The 21,468-nt window shown below is 38.8% G+C and overlaps 1 protein-coding gene across 3 annotated transcripts in view; it reads left to right on the top strand.

The window, feature by feature from the left end:
• LOC139141248 (titin homolog) overlaps positions 1-21,468 on the top strand; it is a 172,942-nt gene that overhangs the window by 30,095 nt on the left and 121,379 nt on the right. For all 3 annotated transcript variants that reach the window (XM_070710876.1, XM_070710883.1, XM_070710888.1), the window contains 3 exons: positions 1,785-1,864; positions 6,641-8,585; positions 10,937-11,488. In XM_070710876.1, coding sequence (XP_070566977.1) covers positions 1,785-1,864; positions 6,641-8,585; positions 10,937-11,488 — 2,577 coding nt within the window. The remainder of the gene's footprint in view (positions 1-1,784; positions 1,865-6,640; positions 8,586-10,936; positions 11,489-21,468) is intronic.

The raw sequence follows: 21,468 nt of genomic DNA, 5'->3' as shown, positions 1-21,468 counted from the left end.
AATTGTCTTGCTAAGTTATCCCTATATACCAAAAATCAGACCTCTAGCTCTATTGGCTCGCTCAAAATTAGATATGCACATAATTAATGAGGTACAATATGTGGCGTCATAAGCTGTCCCATCATACCATACATGAAGGCTGTACACTTGTGGTTACTGAGTTATGGACAAATATGTATATTTGAGGTCAAAGGTCACCGAGGTCACGTGACATTTTGTCAAAAAAATTGTTTTGCTAAGTTATCCCTATATACCAAAAATCAGACCTCTAGCTCTATTGGCTCGTTCAAAATTAGATATGTGCATAATTAATGAGGTACAATATGTGGCGTCATAAGCTGTCCCATCATACCATATATGAAGGGTGGTAGCCCTTGTGGTTACTGAGTTATGGACAAATATGTATATTTGAGATCAAAGGTCATCAAGGTCACAGGACATTTTGTCAAAATATCCGAGATATCTGCGTGAACGGATGGACGAACAGACGGCCATGACCCAATCTATAAGCCCACTGGACTTCATCCGTGGGGACTAAAAATTGTGTCACTGCATCCTTTTTGCAATATGAATACGATGAGAAACTAAATTTTTATTTTTTGTGGCCTTATACATGGGAGTCTATGGAGATCTGCCTTATACATGGGAGTCTATGGATGTGTAAACTAAAAATATGCAAATTTCACCACGATTTGCCCAAATTTGGGAAAGGTCACTCCTATGCACTTCCATACCAAGTTTCAAATCAATCGGACTGGTGGTTTCAGAGCAGGAGATTTTTTGACCAAAAATGGAAGAAAATTACAAAAAAATTCATGAAAAATAGCAAGTCCATGATACTGACCCAAGATGCGCACAATCATTTCATGTCAGCCCAAAGTACTTACATGCTAATTTTTCATGTAATCTGCTCAGTGGTTATTGAGTTTTTTCAATTTTGACTGTTTTTACATTGTTTCACTTAATTTGCATATTTTTGGCAATGACAACTTCATTTGAACAAAATCTCATCTACAGCCCATCATCCATGTACACACCAAATATCAAGATGAAATGTACAGCGGTTTTGGAGTTTTTGATGTTGACGGACAGACATACAGACATACAGACATACAGACATACAGACACACAGACATACAGACATACAGACATACAGACATACATACATACAGACATTTTCCTAGCCTATAAGAATAGCTTCCATTGCCATATATACATATGGCTATGGGAGCTAAAAAACCTTTGTTAAATATATACATTTAACGTTTTTTTACCAATCATTTGACATGAAACTGCAATACATCTGTCAGTCAAAGGATATCTTATTATTAACAATATGTGTATCAAGTTTCATAAAATTTTGTGTGGTCACCATAATTGATATATAGCTTCATATATTATGATAGCATGGAATATAGAAATTAGCAATTATCAAACTCTAAACCGCTGAATGTCATTTGCTACTGTCATGCCTTTGCATAGTCAATGTACATTTTATCAACTTTTGTAAATTGCTTCTAGAGATACCAAGCCCTTATATTAGACTTTGTTACATTTGTAAATGAGTAATATCTAAAACAGAACACTGGTATGACTTAATATAAAAATTGTCATATGACTCAAACTAATAAACAGGTAAGATAACATCACCTTGGCATGTTTGCAAAAATATCTGTGACCACAATTTATGTTTTGGTCATTTCTGAATTGTAACGGTATACTCCACAAACTTTAATGTCAGCTATGAATTTACAAGGGTATCACACCATTCATTTTTTTTTCAGGAGATGGTGGGGGAGTTCAGCCAGTTACATTTCATAGTGGTACAGAAGAAAATGGTGGTCATGCTAACTTGGATTCAAAGGTATTAAAGAAAAACATGTAAGGTTTGAGAGCTTCAAAGTTAATGTGAACTAGCAATAACACGAAAAACAAATACTAAAATGTTTTATAATATCAGTTGGTAAAGTATGCCAAAGTGTCACTATTATTTGCTGTGAGCTAACTGGCAGTGCTAAAAACAAGTCCCTTAACTAGTATACCTTGGAGGGATAATGCTGCAACAATAAGCTTTTTGATAAAACTAATACTATCAAAGTATCAAGGAAAAATAAGAGTTGGGAAAAATTAAAATGATTAAAAGTACATGTTAGGTTGACATTTGGAATTGCATTCTAAGAAATGACCTGTTTTAATGTGAGGCACTTCACTATTTAAGAACTGTCACTTTCAGTGGTAAATGCCTAAATGCTACTGTTATGGCTGTCATTATACCCACTGTTAAGGTGGAGCTGCATGTTGCCTACAATTTTTCAAAGCAATATCTCTCATCAAAGATGACAAGGAAACCCCCTCATACTATATATTTTCAAAAAGCTGAGACTCTAAAGTTTATTATGGTCGGAGTGGTTTACTCGAAGGATGAAGATAATGTATATTTGGGTAAAAGCCTCAATTTTGGTATTAATGATGAAAATTAAAAAACTTGACACAATTTTCTGTAATGTAATATTTCAATTGAAAGAAGAGTATGTAGGAAAAATGACTTTTATTTTGCATTATCTATCCTCATTCAAAAATGGCAAGGGTTGAACGACTGACGCTCAAAAAAGTGATCAAAATCATGAATAACACAATTCAAATGCCTCTTATTCAAGATGTTAGATTTTTCTTGCCAAACAGAATACCGGTAGTCGTTTTCTTATAGAGCATTTAAAAAACATAATGTGAAAATTTCAGAAAATTTGACCCAGGCAGAGTGGAGTTAAATTCTTTTGAAATTTTGAAATTGAGAGGAAAAAGAAGCCAAGAAATCAGGTGATTTGCATAAATTAACACTTCTTTATCACACCACTTATGACTGTTTGACATACTAACAGGGGAACCCAACCAATACTTTATCTTGGGTTAATTAATTAATTAAAATTGAATGAATATTTGCAAAAATGTGATTTTTGAGCAAAATATGCTGTGTTGGGTGCAGCGCCCCCTTAAGAATACCTGGAACAAGGTTTAAATTTGCATTTGATAACACTTACTATATTTTAAAATCTGCATTGATTCTCTTTTTTGGGTGCTCAATTCACGTGAGCAACCATTTTAAACGTGTGAAGCATACATATCGATATTAATATTCAGAAGCTGTAACTTCACAAATGAGTATACCGGTACAATACACAAAAGTGCATAGATAGCACTTCTTTGGCACATCTTGCTAAACACAATGTATCATACATAAATATTGTCCATACCTGCCTACATTTGAGATTACCATCACGGGACACTTGCATTTAAAAGACAGAGCATTTTAGCCCCTTTTCTGCACTGATAATATGCAATCTTAAGTAGTTATATCAGATATTACATGACACAAAGTCAACAACTTAAAGGGCAAAAGATTGTCTGTAGGAGTAAAGTGTATGAGACATTGAGGTTTGCCCTACACAATCACTTATTGCTATCTCTAATCGCATGCATTGTAAACAGCTAACAAAATGGCAAACAATTTGAATAAGGATGAAAATACCTGACTTCCTGGCTCCTAAGTCAGGTATTTATGCACTGTTTTTAGATGGGAGTGTCCCATCATGAAAGGGAATAAAGTGAGATTTTTTTCTTCACGCCACCCCATTAGTACTATCAGAATGAAATGCAACAAACTTCTGTATGTACCGGTATGTGGAACAGTATATGTACATTGGGTAGAATGTAGACCTGGAAATGTCGTTCATTAAAGGGCTGGTGAAAAGTAAAAATGAATTTTTTATTGCTTGTATATTTTGATGAATAAAATGGTCAGAAAAAGATCTGCATTGGAATTTTTCAAAACTGCGCTCCCAGTTCCGAATAAAGGCCCTAGCGACGCCCTTGGCAACAAAGATACAAATCTTCGGTACACTTCGGCAAATGTCGGGTATGACGTAATTTACAGCACATTGACCGCCGGCGATATATTCACGTCAGTTCTTTTTTGTGCATTCTCGAAATCCATTGTAAAAAGCTGTGACAGCGCCCACGGTCCCTCGACGCGTTGTGTCGCTGCGCATTGTTCTCAGTCAGTATCAAAATTGTTTCAATGGCCAAAGGATGAAGATCTGGCCAGAAAATGGACCAAATTTGTGAAAGCAAAGCGGGTTAATTTTACTCCTGTAGCCAAGCGCTGGCTCTGCATGGCAGCCGGGGCTTTGTGTTACCGGCGTTATACGGGGAGGCCGTAATAACAGGTATTTTATACAAAGGCACAGACTTATTCTACCTGCAACTTAAAACTGATAGTGATTTGTAGCTCATTCTTTGCTATTTTTCATAGTATTTGGTAGCCGGTATCAGACAGTTCGTGTTTGTGTCGGCTACATAGACGATCTGCCGTTTAATACACCCTGCCATGCAGAGCTAGCCAGGCGCGTACATGTACTTTGCTACACACACTTCACTGACGATTGTTTTCACGGAATACGATCATGAATCTTCCAGAAGACAAGCCCTAATTTATAAGATTATCAATAAAACTAGTGATTGGCTAGACTATTTTGGTGGTGTAGTTCTACCCCACGAGTTCTACCTAACGGAAGATGTCGAACGACTCAGACGACTGCAGTGCTTGCTTTCCAAGCATTTCTATGTTGCCTAACCATGTGTTGCGCAATCGATCGTCTGATGTACGTAGGGGTGATTAAATATCATACCGTTCACACTTGACGGTGTATTCAGTGCAGAAGTTAGAACAACAGACCTAAGCTTACATTGCCGAAGAATAATTCTGTGAAAAATATCAGAAATTTACAATTGAATTTAAAAACGTGTGCGATACAACGATTCATTGAAAAAACGTATGTGCCGTTGGCTTGTGTAGCTCAGCACGGCGTGACCTTTGACAGTCGGTCAATCAACGTTTACAGATCGATGGAAATAATATACCGGTAAAGTGAGATACTGAGTCATGATTATGGAGAACACAATTTTCCATGTCTTATGGGCTCTGAATCTCACGTCAAAACTATGTCAAAGATTAGAAGTTTTCAGGCGTACATGATTCGAAAACACCGCAGCTCGCGCACTGTCTTGCAACAGGTCATACAATGATACACAGATACATGATACACAACTTTCCACAGGTTTCTAGCTATTTCGGCACTTGTAGGTTTTAGCCCAAATTGTTTCGACCAGTAATGTTCACAACCCCGGTTTGTTCGGCGATGACAGCCTAGCCTTTTGGACCTATATCAGCGGCACAGCCCATATAGTTTTGTCAGGACTGACATGGAAGACAGTACGATAATACCACGGCACGGCGGTACCAGAAGAGTTCTACCTCCATGGATAGTACGGACAGTGCGAGTGAGCGTTTTGTCAGTAGGACTGACACAATTTGATAGAGAAATAATTGCAATCATACCAATCCATAATCCAATAACTCTAGGTCAAAATTTGTAAGACAATAGTTGTAAACATAGACACAAAACAGCACAGAACAGACAGTAAATAGACAGTACAAACAAAGTCAAATTCATGAAAGAAAGATATATGGACCTCTGGCCAAAAGACCAAGAAGTGATGTCGGGTGTTTCGAAAATAGTAAGCGCATCCTGCCCCACATGTGGCACCCGCCATATATCAATCTGTAAGTCAGATAGGTAGTGGTCACTAACTAAGGCCCAATGTCACCGATGCCATCAGTGATCATTTGTCGAAGAGAGATATTGTATTTATCTACCAGCTTGCGATACCTGCCAAAAAAGCGTTTGAATGTAGAGACAAGTCTTGCTCTGGTGTAACCTTGATTTAACAGTTTGAAAGAGAGATGGCCATGTCTCTCTACAAAATCACCATATGAACTGCATGCTCTTGCATATCCTATAAGCTGGGAAATGTATACCCCATAAGCAGGTGAGAGTGGAATATTACTAATGAGGTGTGGAAAATTAATTATACTAAAGTTGAAATCATCTCTCTTGTCATATAGCCTAGTAGAAAGGTGACCATTGGAGTCAAATTCAAGTAAAATGTCCAGATATGAAGAGACCTACAGCTGCCATGTACAGCCCAAAATCTTGCTGTTATTCGTCCTCTAACACTGTCTTGGTCGCGCTACTCGACAGAAGTCGCCATCGTTTTCCATACATGTACAGATAGGCTGCGCTTAAAGTGACGTCACACTTCCAGGTTTGATTTTTTCGCGGGAAAATGTGACTAAGCTTCGGAAAACGCATTTTTTCGGCGGAAAATGCGCACTTAAACCATTTTTCCGCCGTAAATTTTTTGCTTGTGCCTTTCCATGTATTATTTAACGAGTGCAAATCACATTTTTAGCGATTTCATTTTTGCTCTTCACCAGCCCTTTAATTGTGCTGTTCATCATATCTTGACCAAATATGTGTGACTGACTATCAGTAAGGATGTGTAAATGATAAAATATATTTAAGGATTTTTAGGTGACACCTACTTTTGAATATTTTAAGACTCTCACAGTAGAGCATTTTATCATATTTATCTTACACTTCAATATGCTATCTGACAGACATGGCAACAATTGTTACAATGATTCGTGGGAAATATAAAAGCCATGGCAAGCTGCTGTTACATCAGTGTGAGAAGATTTTTGCATAAACATCTTTTCTGATATATGTGATTTGTGTGTTAGGGTAAAGAACCTCTCTTATCACTGCAAACAAGTGATCAAGTTGTTGTCACAGCAAGTGAGCAAGTTGTCACAGCAAGTGAGCAAGTTGATGTCACGGCAAGTGAACAAGTTGTTGTCACAGCAAGTGAGCAAGTCGATATCACAGCAAGTGATCAAATTGATGTCCCGGCAAATGAGCAAGTTGATGTCACGGCAAGTGATCAAGTCAATGTCATGGCAAGTGAGCAAGTTGATGTCCCAGCAAGTGAGCAAAATGATGTCCCGGCAAGTGAGCAAGTTGATGTCCCAGCAAGTGATCAAGTCAATGTCACAGCAATTGATCAAGTTGACGTCATGGCAAGTGAGCAAGTCAATGTCACAGCATGTGAAGACGTTGTTGTCACAGGAAGTGAGCAAGCTGTTGTCACAGCAAGTGAGCAAGTTGATGTCACAGCAAGTGATCAAGTTGATGTCTGGGCAAGTGATCAAGTTGATGTCTTGGCAAGTGAGCAAGTTATTGCCATGGCAAGTGAGCTAGTTGATGTCACAGCATGTGAGCAAGTTGATGTCACAGCAAGTGTTCAAGTTGATGTCCCAGCAAGTGAGCAAGTTGATGTCACTGCAAGTGAGCTAGTTGATGTCACGGCAAGTGAGCAAGTTGATGTCACAGCAAGTGTTCAAGTTGATGTCACGGCAAGTGAGCAAGTTGATGTCACTGCAAGTGAGCTAGTTGATGTCACGGCAAGTGAGCAAGCTGTTGTCACAGCAAGTGAGCTAGTTGATGTCACGGCAAGTGAGCAAGTTGTTGTAACGGCAAGTGTTCAAGTTGATGTCCCAGCAAGTGAGCAAGTTGATGTCACTGCAAGTGAGCTAGTTGATGTCACGGCAAGTGAGCAAGTTGATGTCACAGCAAGTGTTCAAGTTGATGTCACGGCAAGTGAGCAAGTTGATGTCACTGCAAGTGAGCTAGTTGATGTCACGGCAAGTGAGCAAGTTGTTGTAACGGCAAATGAGCAAGCTGTTGTCACAGCAAGTGAGCTAGTTGATGTCACGGCAAGTGAGCAAGTTGTTGTAACGGCAAGTGATCAAGTTGATGTCCCGGCAACTGATCAAGTTGATGTTCCAGCAAGTGGGCAAGTTGATGTAACGGCAAATGATCAAGTAGATGTCATGGCAAGTGAGCAAGTTGTTGTAACGGCAAGTGAGCAAGTTGATGTCACAGCAAGTGAGCAAGTTGATATCACGCCAAGTGATCAAGTTGGTGTCCCGGCAAGTGAGCAAGTTGATGTACCGGCAAGTGAGCAAGTTGATGTCATGGCAAGTGAGAAACTTGATGTCACGCCAAGTGATCAAGTTGATGTCATGGCAAGTGATCAAGTTGATGTTACGACAAGTGAGCAAGTTGATGTCACAGCAAGTGAGCAAGTTGATGTCATGGCAAGTGAGCAAGTCGATGTCAGAGCAAGTGATCAAGTCGATGTCACAGCAAGTGAGCATGTTGATGTCCTGGCAAGTGAGCAAGTTGATGTCATGGCAAGTGAGAAACTTGATGTCACGCCAAGTGATCAAGTTGATGTCATGGCAAGTGATCAAGTTGATATTAGGACAAGTGAGCAAGTTGATGTCACAGCATGTGAGCAAGTTGATGTCATGGCAAGTGAGCAAGTCGATGTCAGAGCAAGTGATCAAGTCGATGTCACAGCAAGTGAGCATGTTGATGTCCCGGCAAGTGAGCAAGTTGATGTCATGGCAAGTGAGCAACTTGATGTCACGCCAAGTGATCAAGTTGATGTCATGGCAAGTGATCAAGTTGATATCACGGCAAGTGAGCAAGTTGATGTCACAGCAAGTGAGCAAGTTGATGTCATGGCAAATGAGCAAGTCGATGTCAGAGCAAGTGATCAAGTTGATGTCACAGCAAGTGAGCAAGTTGTTGAACAAATATCTCAGACCAAGGTGGAACAAAGTAAGTATTAAATAGCAGCAGATAAAACCTTGACCTAGCTGAAAACTCAAATAGATTTTGCCAATAATCTAACCAGCTCCAGTGACTCATAAATTGACAGTTATATTATATCATGCTACCATGCGCCATTCTGATTGGATGAGAGCTCATTCCAGCGATGCTAAAATACTGTTTTATCACTGATAGCGGTGGTAAAACGGGCCCCTAAACCAGCATTTTCAAAAATTGCCCAGTCTGTGCATTTAAACGTACCTATCTAAACCATAGACTCTCGCGATAAACCGAAACAGTCTGCTTTGTTTCAAAGACCGAAGACCGAATTTTGATACACAGATAAAGTGTCGGTCTGTAACTCACCTCTTGGTGAAAATAAGTTGAGATTGATGATGAAACACATCTCTGAAGTAGCACATTTGGGTGTGATGTACGTACACAAATTATTGCATTAGGGCGACAGCGCATACACCATGCACTTTGCTTGAGTTGAGACGTGATATATCCTTCCGCTCTTTAAAATGAAGCTAGTATCGTTCATACACTACCATAATAAATTGACACTTCCTCACAGTAATTGTATGTCAGATATTCTTTACCAAAGTTTGGGCTGTAACAGACCGGGGTGTCCTAACGATGTAGACCAAGAAGTTCAAAATAACAATGGGATGACTCCTGGCGACTGCGATGAAATTTGACATCAAATGCAATGAGCAGTGTCAGCGTCCAGCTCTCGCAACATCGGGCAATGCAATCTGCACAACTTATGATCACAGTTGCAGTTATCGCACGTCTGGGTTATTTCAAAACTGCTTGTTTTCAATTAACGACCAAATTATCCATCAAAAACAGATCCTGTAACTTCACTGTTCCACTTCTGAATTCTGAATGCCACGACAGTCGATACGCGTATGTGATACAGAAATGAGACAAATCTATTTTTAGTATGCCAAAAAAAGCCAGGGCTATTGTTCTTATGTAAATTTATGAAAAAATTGTTACTTTTTCTTTTGATTAGAACTCTTGACCGGTTTTCTGTCTCTGCAGCACATATTTTTTTACAAGTATAGTGTTCGTGTTGCCTGCGAATAAAATGCAATGGTGTTGAACATGGTGCGTATTTATCGCAGAAACTGTGTACGTGTACGTAATCCCAACTTATAAAATGCTCAGTCTTGGGCGCATAATTTCCGATGTTCGATCTCTCAGATGTCCATTTTCTGCATTGGGGCTTAAAGTGGTGAAAATATCCAAGTAGGAAATCAAAGACACATAAGTTGATATAACATAATAGCAATAACCCCCTTGGCAGTCGGGTATACACTCGATTTTGGTACAATTCGCTCCATATAGCACTCGCCTATCGGCTCGTGCTATATGCCGCACATTGTACCAAAACTCTTGTGTATACCCTCCTGCGGCGGGGGTTATTGCTTAAATATGTCATATAAATATCTTATTTTTGAGTCAATTTCTGTAAGATTATCTTGTATACATTGGCAACAAATTTAGTCTAGGACAGTTCCTCAGTTACAGTGTACCGGTATGCTGTGCTGCCCTGGGTGCACTCACGTAACCAAGGAGAGACCACCAAGTGCTGCTTTTTTTTTAATTCAAATGACGTTATTCAAATTTAATGACAATTAAAAGGAGAATGATGGAATATGTATTTTTATTAGTTAAATGCTTAGAAACTTTACCTTATTCTTTATTGCTGTTGCTTCTCATGGGTAACAGACAGTCAAAGTCAATACTGCTGCTGTATGAGACTGATCCCAAAAAAGCCCTGTAAACCACTGAGACCATTGCAAGTTCAGTTTCAAAGCTGAGAATTGTATCTGACGGAAAGAAAGATTGTGAAATATGCTTCAAGGGGTGATGACAGTGACAAGGCATTGTCAACATATCCTATCCCTGAGATTTAATAAAATTCTCAGCATTTTCCACTTGTCAGATGTCTATTGACTGATTTACTGGTGAGAAGGTCTTCACTGATAAGTAATCAATCGTTATTCACAACAAAGAATTCAGCATGAAATATGGCATGAATGTTTTTCAATGGTGGGTCTCTAAAGAAATACAGTAGGCATCTAGAAAACTGTGAATTAGATAAACTTGTTTCATCAAAAAAAGACACCCTTAAAAACATTTTGCCTTTCTCCACATATCATGCTGTCTTTCTTGTGCAGGATGTGTTGTCATAAACCTGAAACAAAACATCCAAATTTTTCTGAAATTTTCTGCAAATTATCATAACACTCAAATTACTCAATTTAAATATTGAAATGTGCATATTTGTTCTTTGTCAGAAAACTGATGTAATAGAACAGTAATTATCACACAATGTTTTGTAACAGAATTGGAGGAACAACTCATTCAATATGATGAAACAATTAAAGCTGCCGTGCCCACCCAGGAGACGGACACAAGAAGTTTACAGCCAATCAAACCAAGTGAACAACAACTCACAGATTCTGACATCAGATACTTGGCATTAGCAGAGTCTAAAGTTCAGTCGTTACAGAGTCAGCTTGACATATCAGAATCCAAAGTTGAGTCTTTACAAAGTAAACTTGAAAAAGCTTGCACAGAAAAGAAAATTCTGGAAACCCAATTGGCTGAAGCAGTACATGAAAAATCACAACTTGAAAAGCAGTGTCAGGAATACATGCAGCTCTATCATAGTGCTGAAAAAGTAGTTTCTACCCAATTAAGTGATATTCATGCCCTTACAGCTCAATTGGAAAGGTTAGATCCAAAAAATATTGACAATTTACTAACTAAACTCCAGGAAAAAGACAAAGTTATCACTGAACTGAAGACAAAACTATCTAAGTTATTGGATACACAATCTGATATCGGTGTAAAGAAAATTATTGCAGGAAGTCTTCAACTCAGTGAGCACAAGGGTGAGTATCCATTAATTTTGTTTATTTATTTTATTTTTCGGGTGTTTAAAAGAGCTGCAATCATAAAAACACATTGTATACCATAATACCGCATAATAAATTGAAAGAATGCTTGAAAAACATCATCAACCCAGCATTTTTCTACAAAAATGGTTCACGCCGGTACAAATATGTGGTATTAGGGTATAATTCTACAGAAACAGCCTCTTCTGCTTCATATCTGGACGTTTTACTTGAATTTGACACTAATGGTCAACTTTTTATTAGCTCCGCTGTCAGCGACGCGGAGCTTATCAAATAGGTTGATTTTCCGTCGTCGTCCGTCGTCGTCGTCGTCCGTCGTCCGTCGTTGTTCGTCGTCCGTCGTCCGTCGTCGTCCGTCAACAATTGCCTTCTCCTCTGAAACCGCAAGTCCAATTACTTTGAAATTTTATATGCAGTTCACTTAAGGTGACCTCACTTCGGTTTCTTCAAATCGTGGTGAAATTTGCATATTTGTATTTTTCGGGCATTTTTTGGTGTTTTTGGTAAAAAAATCTTCTCTGAAACCGCTTGTCCGATTGCTTTGAAATTTAATATGCAGTTTGCTTAGGGTGACTTCAGTCGGATTTGTACAAATCGTGGCGAAATTTGCATTTTTGTATTTTTAAGGCAATTTTTTGTCATTTCTGGTAAAAAAATCTTTAAAAATCTTCTTCTTCAAAACTGCCAGTCAGATAGCTTTGATATTTGGTACATAGGTCCCTAGGGATGATCTGTTTCAGATTTGTTCAAATTGTGCAGAAATATGCAAATTTGCATTTTTAAGGCAATTTTTGCCATTTTTGGTCAAAAATTTATTTCTCAAAAAGTACTGGTCTGATAGTTTTGAAATTTGGTATACAGGTTTCTATCGATGAACTAAGTAATATGTATTGAATTTCTGATGAAATCTGTAATTTTGTATTTTTGGGGCAATTTTTGCCATTTTTGGTCAAAAAATGTGTATTTCCAAAACTACTCATCCGATAGCTTTGAAATTTGGTATACAGGTTCCTACAGATTAACTAAATGATAGTTATTGAAATTATGATGAAATGAACAATTTTGTAATTTTGGGGCAATTTTTACCAGTTTTGGTCAAAAAATGTGTATTTCCAAAACTACTCATCCGATAGCTGTGAAATTTAGTGTACAGGTTCCTACAAATGAACTAAATGATAATTATTGAAATTATGATGAAATCTGCAATTTTGTAATTTTGGGGCAATTTTAGCCATTTTTGGTCAAAGCACGTGTTCCTCAAAAAGTACTGGTCTGATAGCTTTGAAATTTGGTGTACAGGTTTCTACAGATGAGCTAAGTAATATATATTGAATTTCTGATGAAATCTGTAATTTTGTATTTTTGGGGCAGTTTTTGCCATTTTTGGTCAAAAAATGTGTATATTCAAAACTACTCATCTGATAGCTTTGAAATTTGGTATATAGGTTTCCATAGATGAACTTATGATATTTATTGAAATAATGATGAAATCTGCAATTTTGAATTTTTAGGGCAATTTTTCCTATTTTTGGTCAAAAAATGCGTTTCTCAAAAAATACTTGTCTTACAGCTTTGAAATTTGGTATACAGGTTTCTATAGATGAACTAAATTTGATCTTTTGAAATTATGATGAAATCTGCAATTTTTACTTTTGGGGGCAATTGTTGCCATTTTTGGTCAAAAAATTTATTCTCAAAAACTACTCATCAGATAGCTTTGGTTGACATGTTCTTAGGGATGATCCTATGTGATACATTCAAAGTATGATGAAATCTTCAATTGCGTATTTTTGCAGCTTATTTTAGCCACTTTTTTCTGGCCACTGCATCGAGCTATCAAAGATTTCCACCCTTCTTCATCAACATGTGTCAAAAATAGTTATTCTCTACATAAACACAGCGGAGCTATATCGGCCGCTAGGTTGCTTGTTAGGCTATATGACAAGAGGGATGATTTCAACTTCAGTATCATCAATTTCCCACACCTCATCAGTAATATTCCACTCTCACCAGCTTATGGGGTATACCGGTAGATTTCCCAGCTTATTCGATATGCAAGAGCATGCAGTTCGTATTGGTATCATGGTGATTTTTCAAACATGGCCATCTCTCTTAGAAACTGTTAAATCAATATTACACCAGAGCAAGACTTGTCTCTACATTCAAACGCTTTTTTGGCAGGTATCGCAAGCTAGTAGATAAATATAATATCTCTCTTCGACAAATGATCGCTGATGGCATCAGTGATATTGGGCTTTAGTTTGCGACCACTACCTATCTGACTTACAGATTGATATACCAGTATGGCGAATGCCACATGCGGGGCAGGATGCACTTACTATTTTCGAAACACCTGACATCACTTCTCTGTCTTTTGGCCAGAGGTCCATATATCTTTCCTTCATGAATCTGACTTTGTTTGTGTACTGTCTATTTAATGTCTGTTCTGGGCTGTTTTGTGTCTATGTTTAAAATTGTGAATTCTGATCTAGTGTTATTGGATTATGGATAGGTATGATTGCGATTATTTATCTAGCGCAGAGTGACATTGATTATATCTTATCACTTTAATTCTCACACACCGGTATTAGCAAAACACTGTCTTACAACTTAACATGAAAAGACATGGTGACTGTATGAATGCAATAAAATTGGATATTATATTTAAGGTACCACCAGTACAACCAAGCACCCTTTAATGTACCTGTATGTTACTTTAGTTTTTTTGACATTCAGATTCTCCAAAATTATTGTAATTTTATGTTTACCCTCCCAAGTCCAGGTAGAAATATTCATCAAACTCAGAGTACCAGTAGCGTTTATTAATCTTCATCCCCGTTGCAAAATTGCATCTTGAATTGTCTTTGGCAAGAAATGCCATTTCCCCATTCACATGAAACAACATAGCACAGCACAAGGCATGTTTCATGCAGACATTCATGTTGACATCAGCAAAATATGAATTTAGTAAAAGAGTTAATTAATGTCAATATACAGTGGGAAAATGATAGGCCAATTCATATATTTCACACCTGTCATAATAGTTTTCTCTTTTCTTTAGGTTTCTTATGAAATCAAACTTGATATTTTTAATGAATTTTTCACTTAACATTACTGCAGTTTGTGAACGTTGACTTCCTGTGACAGAAAAGAAAATTATTACCAGTTATCAAGACTGATCAGGCATGAAACAATTATACCTTAAATTATGTACCCTTAATGCTAAGGGATTGATATTAAAATGTTAGAGTTGATGTCCATGTAGACCAACAGAAAATGTTTTAGCTCTCAAGTGAAAGTGATGGCCACTACTAAATAATTCTTACAGCAAAAATTTGAAGTCTCCCCTTTAAAACTTATGAACTTTGTAACTAGTTAACTTCTCGTCTATTTATAGACAGGGAAGCTGTTGGAGTTGAAAACCACTGTGGCAGCAACTTCCATCTTTCAACTTTAAACTTCCGTCAACCAAACTTTCCGCTGTCAATTTCTGGGCATTGTGATGGGTCATGTCATAAACTGGTAGGGGTGTGGTAGAACTGTTTTTAGCTGCACACAAAAATCAAAAACGGACTTAGCAACAGTGTTAAGCCTTTCTCCAAGGTTAGTTGACTGCAATCTATTACAGACTGCTGAGCTGACGATGTAGGGGTACTCGCAATGTGTTTGCTCGCTCTGTGTGCGGTCATTGTGTTTGGTGCAGCATTACATGGATATCCCCTCATGGCCTCACGTGGTGAGTTTTTGAGATGTGCATATTTTGACAACACAGATATTATTAACATTCTAAATATAAGACCAAACTATTTTTAGCATCCATATATGCATATGTGCAAATGGCAGGTATTCTTATAAGGTGGCAAAATGTCGCCTGTATGTATGTATGTATGTAACTCCTAAACCGCAGCACCTACTGTCTTAGTTTTTGGTGTACAGGTGCACCTAGGGGCGGTGATGTGAATTTGTTCAAATGAACATGTCAGTGCCAAAAATATGCAAATGAGGGGAAAAAAGGAACAATCCTGCAAATGGCTAAAACTCAGTAAGCATTCGTCAGATTTGGTTGAAACTTAGTATGCAGATTCATTTAGGTATTCAAAATAATGTATGCAAAAATGGGGTAAAATTTGCATGTTTGTACTTTTAGTGTATTTTCTTTCTGTTTTTAGTTAAACAATCTTGTTCTTTGAAATCACTCCTCTGATTGCTCTGAAAGTTAATATTCATGTTCCTCAGGATGACCTCAGTCATGTTTGTACAAATTGAATTGATATTGTCATATTTGTAATTTTGGGGTAATTTCCCTAATTTTTGTTGAAAGAATTTTTTATCCAAAAACTACTGATTTGATAGTTTTGATATTTGATATACAGGTATGTAAATTAATCTCAATATAATGTATTGAAGTTATGTTGAAACTGGCAATTTTTTATTTTTGGGGCAATTTTTGCCTTTTTTGGTCAAAAGATTTTTCTCCTAAAACTACTGATCTGGTAGCTTTGATATTTAGTGTACAGGTTTCTTGGGTTTATGTTAATAAGATATATTGAAACTAGGATGAAATCTGCAATCTTGTATTTCGGGACAATTTTTCTCATTTTTGGTCAAAAAATTTGTTTCTCAAAATTTACGGTACATGAGTCCGATTGCTTTGATATTTAGTAAACAGGTTCTTTGGGTTTTTGAGATATTGAAATCCGGTTGAAATCCGGAATTTGAATTTTTTAGGGCTACTTTGCGAAACTGTCAATTTTACTTGGATATCTTCACTTTTGTATTTTTAACTTCGTTTTGGTAATTTTATACCTACTGGAACTAGGAGTATATAATGTGGCGATTTACCGTAGTAAGCATGATAAACTGTATTTGGTGGTAAAATGTGGTAAAAAAAAGTCGCTAGAAAACATAGCTGAGGTGATTTTAGCAAGTTTGGTTTCCAACAAATATATTCAAAAACTTTTTCAATGTTTAAGAGTGAGTGCGGGTGGGGGGGGGGGGGGGGGGGGTTTCCTGGCAGATTTCGAAAAAATTCCAAACAAATGTCAAAACAAAAAATCAGCCAGAGAAGGTTTGACAAAAAGAAAAGGTGGGAGAGTGAGGAAAAAAAGAATGTACAATGTATCAAATAAAAAAAATAATGTACCACATCAATCTTCCAGACACCTCTCCCCTTTATCAAATGGTCCGCCCCAATGTATTTTTGCGCATAATTAACCATGCAGTGTATTTTAGTTTAAGATGTCAAGTTAGGTAAGGATTTGAAAGGAATAGTCAAGGTCAAAACAGGTGAATTTCTTAACTTTATCTCTTGTGTCATCATCCTTCTGCAGTGTTGAATCTAGAACGCGTTTTCGCGCCATTGACGCTATAATTTCTTCAATGGCCCTAAAAAAAATTACCGAGGCGCCTGATGTGGCGCGTCTCTCTGATGTTCAGATTGACGACTTTGCGTTGATAATCGGCATATCGCGATGTTTTGTCTACAAGTAAAATAATTGACAGCTTGACATACAATGTTACAAATACGTAGTTTTTTTCAAACCTGAGAAAACACCTACATCACTGATTGGCATATCGCGATGTAAAAATAATTATTCTGATTGGTTTTCAATAAAAGTGTCTGTCAGTCATGATTTTCATCCTCAAACCGCGTGTCAAACGACTCTTATCCGTTAATTCAGTTGTCAATCAAATTAACATGTGCTCCGAAATTTGCGTTCGAGTGAAAGTTCAGGAAAGTTCTACTTCGTTCTAGCTGTCCGATTGTGAGCAAATATGTCACGCATAACGTCGTTTTTCAAACCGATCTTTTCGGGAAACAAGAATTCCACAGAGCCAGAGAACATCGAAATGACCGAGTTCGAAAAATCGGTGGTGAGCGACAATAGTGAATCCCGCCGTGATGCTGAAAGTTCAGATCAAGACACGCACTGTCGCGGCAGTGCAGACGACACTTCAAATATTGATGACGCAGATGGAAATGGCTCGGAACCGCCACCTTCAAAACAGCCAAGAACTGAAACGAGGAAATTTATGCGTCGATGGTTGAACGATTTTCCTTGGGTACGCTACTCTGAGGAAGACGGCGGCATGAAATGCCAAGTCTGTATCGATGGCAAGAAATCTAACGCGTTCACGGAAGGTAAAGGATGCCGTAATTTCCGTACCTCGACTCTAACTCGCCACGTTTCCTATGCTGATCATCAAAATGCACTGACTGAAATGACAATGAGGTCAGCTTTTCAAACCTCTGCTAAAACGGCACGAACAAAATCTCAGGATGGAATTATAACGGGTCTGAGATCAGTCTATTGGATGGCAAAAGAAAATGTCGCTGTGCATAAATATCCTTCGCTCATGAAAATGATCGAACTGCAAGGTTGTGAATATATCAAATACATTGATGTTGGGAAAAATGCTACCTACTCGTCAAAAGCAACAGCAGATGAGTTCATTGACGCGATTTCCGATGTGATCGTGGAAAATGTTGTTAGTAATGTCCGTGCCAGCCGCTACGTAGCAGTTCTTATCGACGAAAGTACAGACATCTCTGTGTCCAAGAAATTGAATGTGTACGTCCGTGTTGTATCGCCTACTGACTTTCGACCGCGAACTTATTTCTTTGGAAACGTGCTTCTAGAAAGTGGACGCGGTACTGCCGAAAACGTGTACGACAAACTGTGTGCAACTCTAAAAGAAAAGAATATCGGACTAGACAAAGTAATGGCGTCGGGCTCCGACGGAGCGTCTGTAATGACGGGATCCAAAACTGGCGTGAGCGCGAGACTGAAGGCAGCCAATCCGTACCTCGTCAACATACACTGTGTGGCGCATCGGCTAGCCCTCGTTACAAGTCAGGCGGCTGCTGCCGTCGCGTATCTCAACGATGTTTATCAGAAAACTCTGACGGATTTGTACTACTATTTCAGCCGTTCCGCAGTTCGTACGTCCGCATTAAAACGTATACAAGATGTCCTTGATGACCCGACACTCAAAATAAAGGAAGTTCACGCTGTTCGCTGGTTTTCTTTTTATGGTGCATTAGATGCCGTTTACCGTAGCTGGGATGCATTGGTAACCTACGCCTCTGAAACCGGTGATCGCGATCCGACAGCGAAAGGGTTTGGGAAAAAACTGACTAACTATGAATTTATTGCAACAATGCATTTTTTAATGGATGTAATGCCCCCATTAACAGAGCTCAGTCTTGTTTTCCAAAAGCAAGATATTGATATCAGTACCATTCGACCAGCAGTAGATGCAGTTAAACGTCAGTTAGAATTTTTTAAACTGAAGACGGTCACTATTTGAAGCTCTTCTTGTCCTCATTAAAGAAGAACTCTTCAGACTCGTATGAATTGAATGGCCATGTAATCAGTTACTCTAATGCACAGGAAACTAAATTTAGAAAAGTCAGGGCAGATTTCATCACCAATTTAATTCTGCAACTGGATAAAAGATTTCCAACACACTCTACCAATATTATTGATTCATTTGCAGTATTGTCTCTTCGCACTCTGTCATTTGTACCAAAAGATGAGCTGCCAATGTTTGGTTGTGAAAAGTTAGAGCAACTTCTTGATCAATATGATGGTATTGTTGACAGAGATGCCACCAGACAAGAGTGGGCTTTAGTCAAAGAATTGGTCTTACAGCAGCAATATCCAAGGGATAAATTGTCTACTTTATGGGGGTTGATTTTCAAGTTTCATCATGATCTATTTCCAAACTTATTGAAGTTGTGTGAAATTGCTCTGATACTCCCAGTTCAAACAGCAGATTGTGAACGTGGCTTTAGTGTCCAAAACAATATCAAAGTTTCACTGAGAAATAGACTTGGACCAGACACTCTAAATAAACTCATGTTTATAAACATTGAAGGACCTTCTATCGAGTCATTTGACTTTGACAGAGCATTGCATGTTTGGTCTGCCAAAAAAGACCGTAGAATCTTTCACAAAAAGTGAACAATATGAGTAAAACTCGACCAATGCAGTTATGTACTATATGAAAGGACTAACAAGCAAAATGTTCTTAGTATTTCTTTTCGTCTGTTTAACGTTCATACAAGTGTTCACTGTTCAGAATTCAGTGTTTGTAGTCAGTCATTACAAGTGTCACGTGCTTGTGGCTCTGTGGGATGCTATACCCTTCCTTGACCGGTCACAATAAAGAACAAACATGAAAAATGAACAGAATAAACGTGTAGACTGAGTGGATTGTAATAATATTTTATTGGTATACATTTTCTATAATGGCCCCTTAAAATCTGTGATGGCCCCTCATTTTGTTTGAAAGGGGCCGAAATGGCCCCTGAAAGTAAAATCCTAGATTCAACACTGCTTCTGTAATTGGTTTAAAAGTTAGTAAGTTGTTCAAGATGTGGATGCACCAGCTGTTCTGGAAGAAAACAATGTAAACTGTGCCGTGTAGGGTTTCTGAGTTAATGATTGTAATCATAGGTTGCATTTTATGTATTTCAGTCTATGTCAAATATTGTAAATGAAAAATCAAGAACAGATTGTTGTGTGCTTGTAAAAGATAACATATTTATCAATTAATGCAAAGGAACAACACGGAGACAAGTGTTTGGCCGAAATCTGGGGTTATGCGTGTACTGCCATGGCAGGGGCGACGAGACGTCATGGCTGGGACGGCGGTACCGGGCTCTGGGTACCGTGCATCGGACAACGTGCTACCGGTCGCCTGCGGCAGACCCATGACAGTACCCCCTGGAACTTAATTGTGTAAAGCTAGCGATAAAGACATACAGTATCTTTTATTGTGAGCTGCTACCCTGCAGCGAGTTTTTTTTTTTTTTGAGGGTGGGCGGGAAGTTGAAATGGATGACCTATAGCTTTGATCACACTGATATGCGCATGGATAATGACGTGGAAAGGGTGACGCAAGTTGTTTAGATAACGGTAAATGAGGGCAGTTTGTAGATAAGGTTACGTCTCAAGTGCATCCAGCAAATGGTAGGAGTAGGTGACGCATGGTGACCCATACATGTCAAGGTTAAACCCTTTTCCCTGTGTCCCTCCAGATGTTAACAATGATTATAGCAAAGCCGTAATCACCCATTAATACAAAGGAACGACACGGAGGCAGGTGTTTGGCCAAAATCCGGGGTTATGCGTGTACTCCCATGGCGGGGGCGACGAGGCTTCATGGCAGCCTGGATGGCGGTACCGGGCTCTGGGTACCGTGCATCGGGCAACGTGCTACCGGTCGCCTGCGGCAGACCCCATGACAGTACTCCAAAATTATGGCCAAACAGCGGGCATGCATGACTGCGGTGCGGCAGAAACACAGCCCTCCTCCCCCCTTGGTGACCATGCGCCAATAGTATACCGGTATGTTCATTGTTCCTGACGTTTTGTCTCAGTCTATAGTTTATGTAGCGCCATTACATCATTGGCATTGTCCACCGAGAACGGAGTCCTACATCAAATGTTGGCAAGTCGCGAGTACCTTGTAAATTGTGTGGCCGAGGTGCAGTTCTTTTGTTATGGCAGTGATGGGGACGGCATCTGGGTCCATCGTTGCTGACTGGCGTTGTGAGTGTAGCGCAGTACACGGTTCCCACTGAAGCCAATGTTAGCACCATGGGTGAGGTCGTGGATGAGGCTGGCTGTGAATTGTTTGTGCGGGTGGTTGTACAGGGCAGCTGAGAGCTTAATGAGGTTGTAGCATTGCGATTGTTGCTGTGTGGATGGTCGCTCCCTCGAAAGGGCTGGGGGGTCTCTTGTTTGGTGTTTTGGTGGTTGTGCAGAGCATTATGGTCGGTCCCGTTACACACGGAGCACTTGTGTAGCCTTGGTTGAAAGATCACATACCTGAGGATGGTCATACTGTTTCTTGTTTGCTTGGCTCTCCCAGTAGAATGGGTTTGTGTCGCTGCTGCATGAGTTTGGGCAGTCGGTCTTCACATGACCATGTTGGCCACAGGCGAA

This window comes from Ptychodera flava, chromosome 1 (assembly GCF_041260155.1).
Source record: "Ptychodera flava strain L36383 chromosome 1, AS_Pfla_20210202, whole genome shotgun sequence".
Classification (NCBI taxonomy): domain Eukaryota; kingdom Metazoa; phylum Hemichordata; class Enteropneusta; family Ptychoderidae; genus Ptychodera; species Ptychodera flava.
Note: the sequence above shows the minus strand (reverse complement) of the source record. Positions and strands in the feature narration are given on the sequence as shown.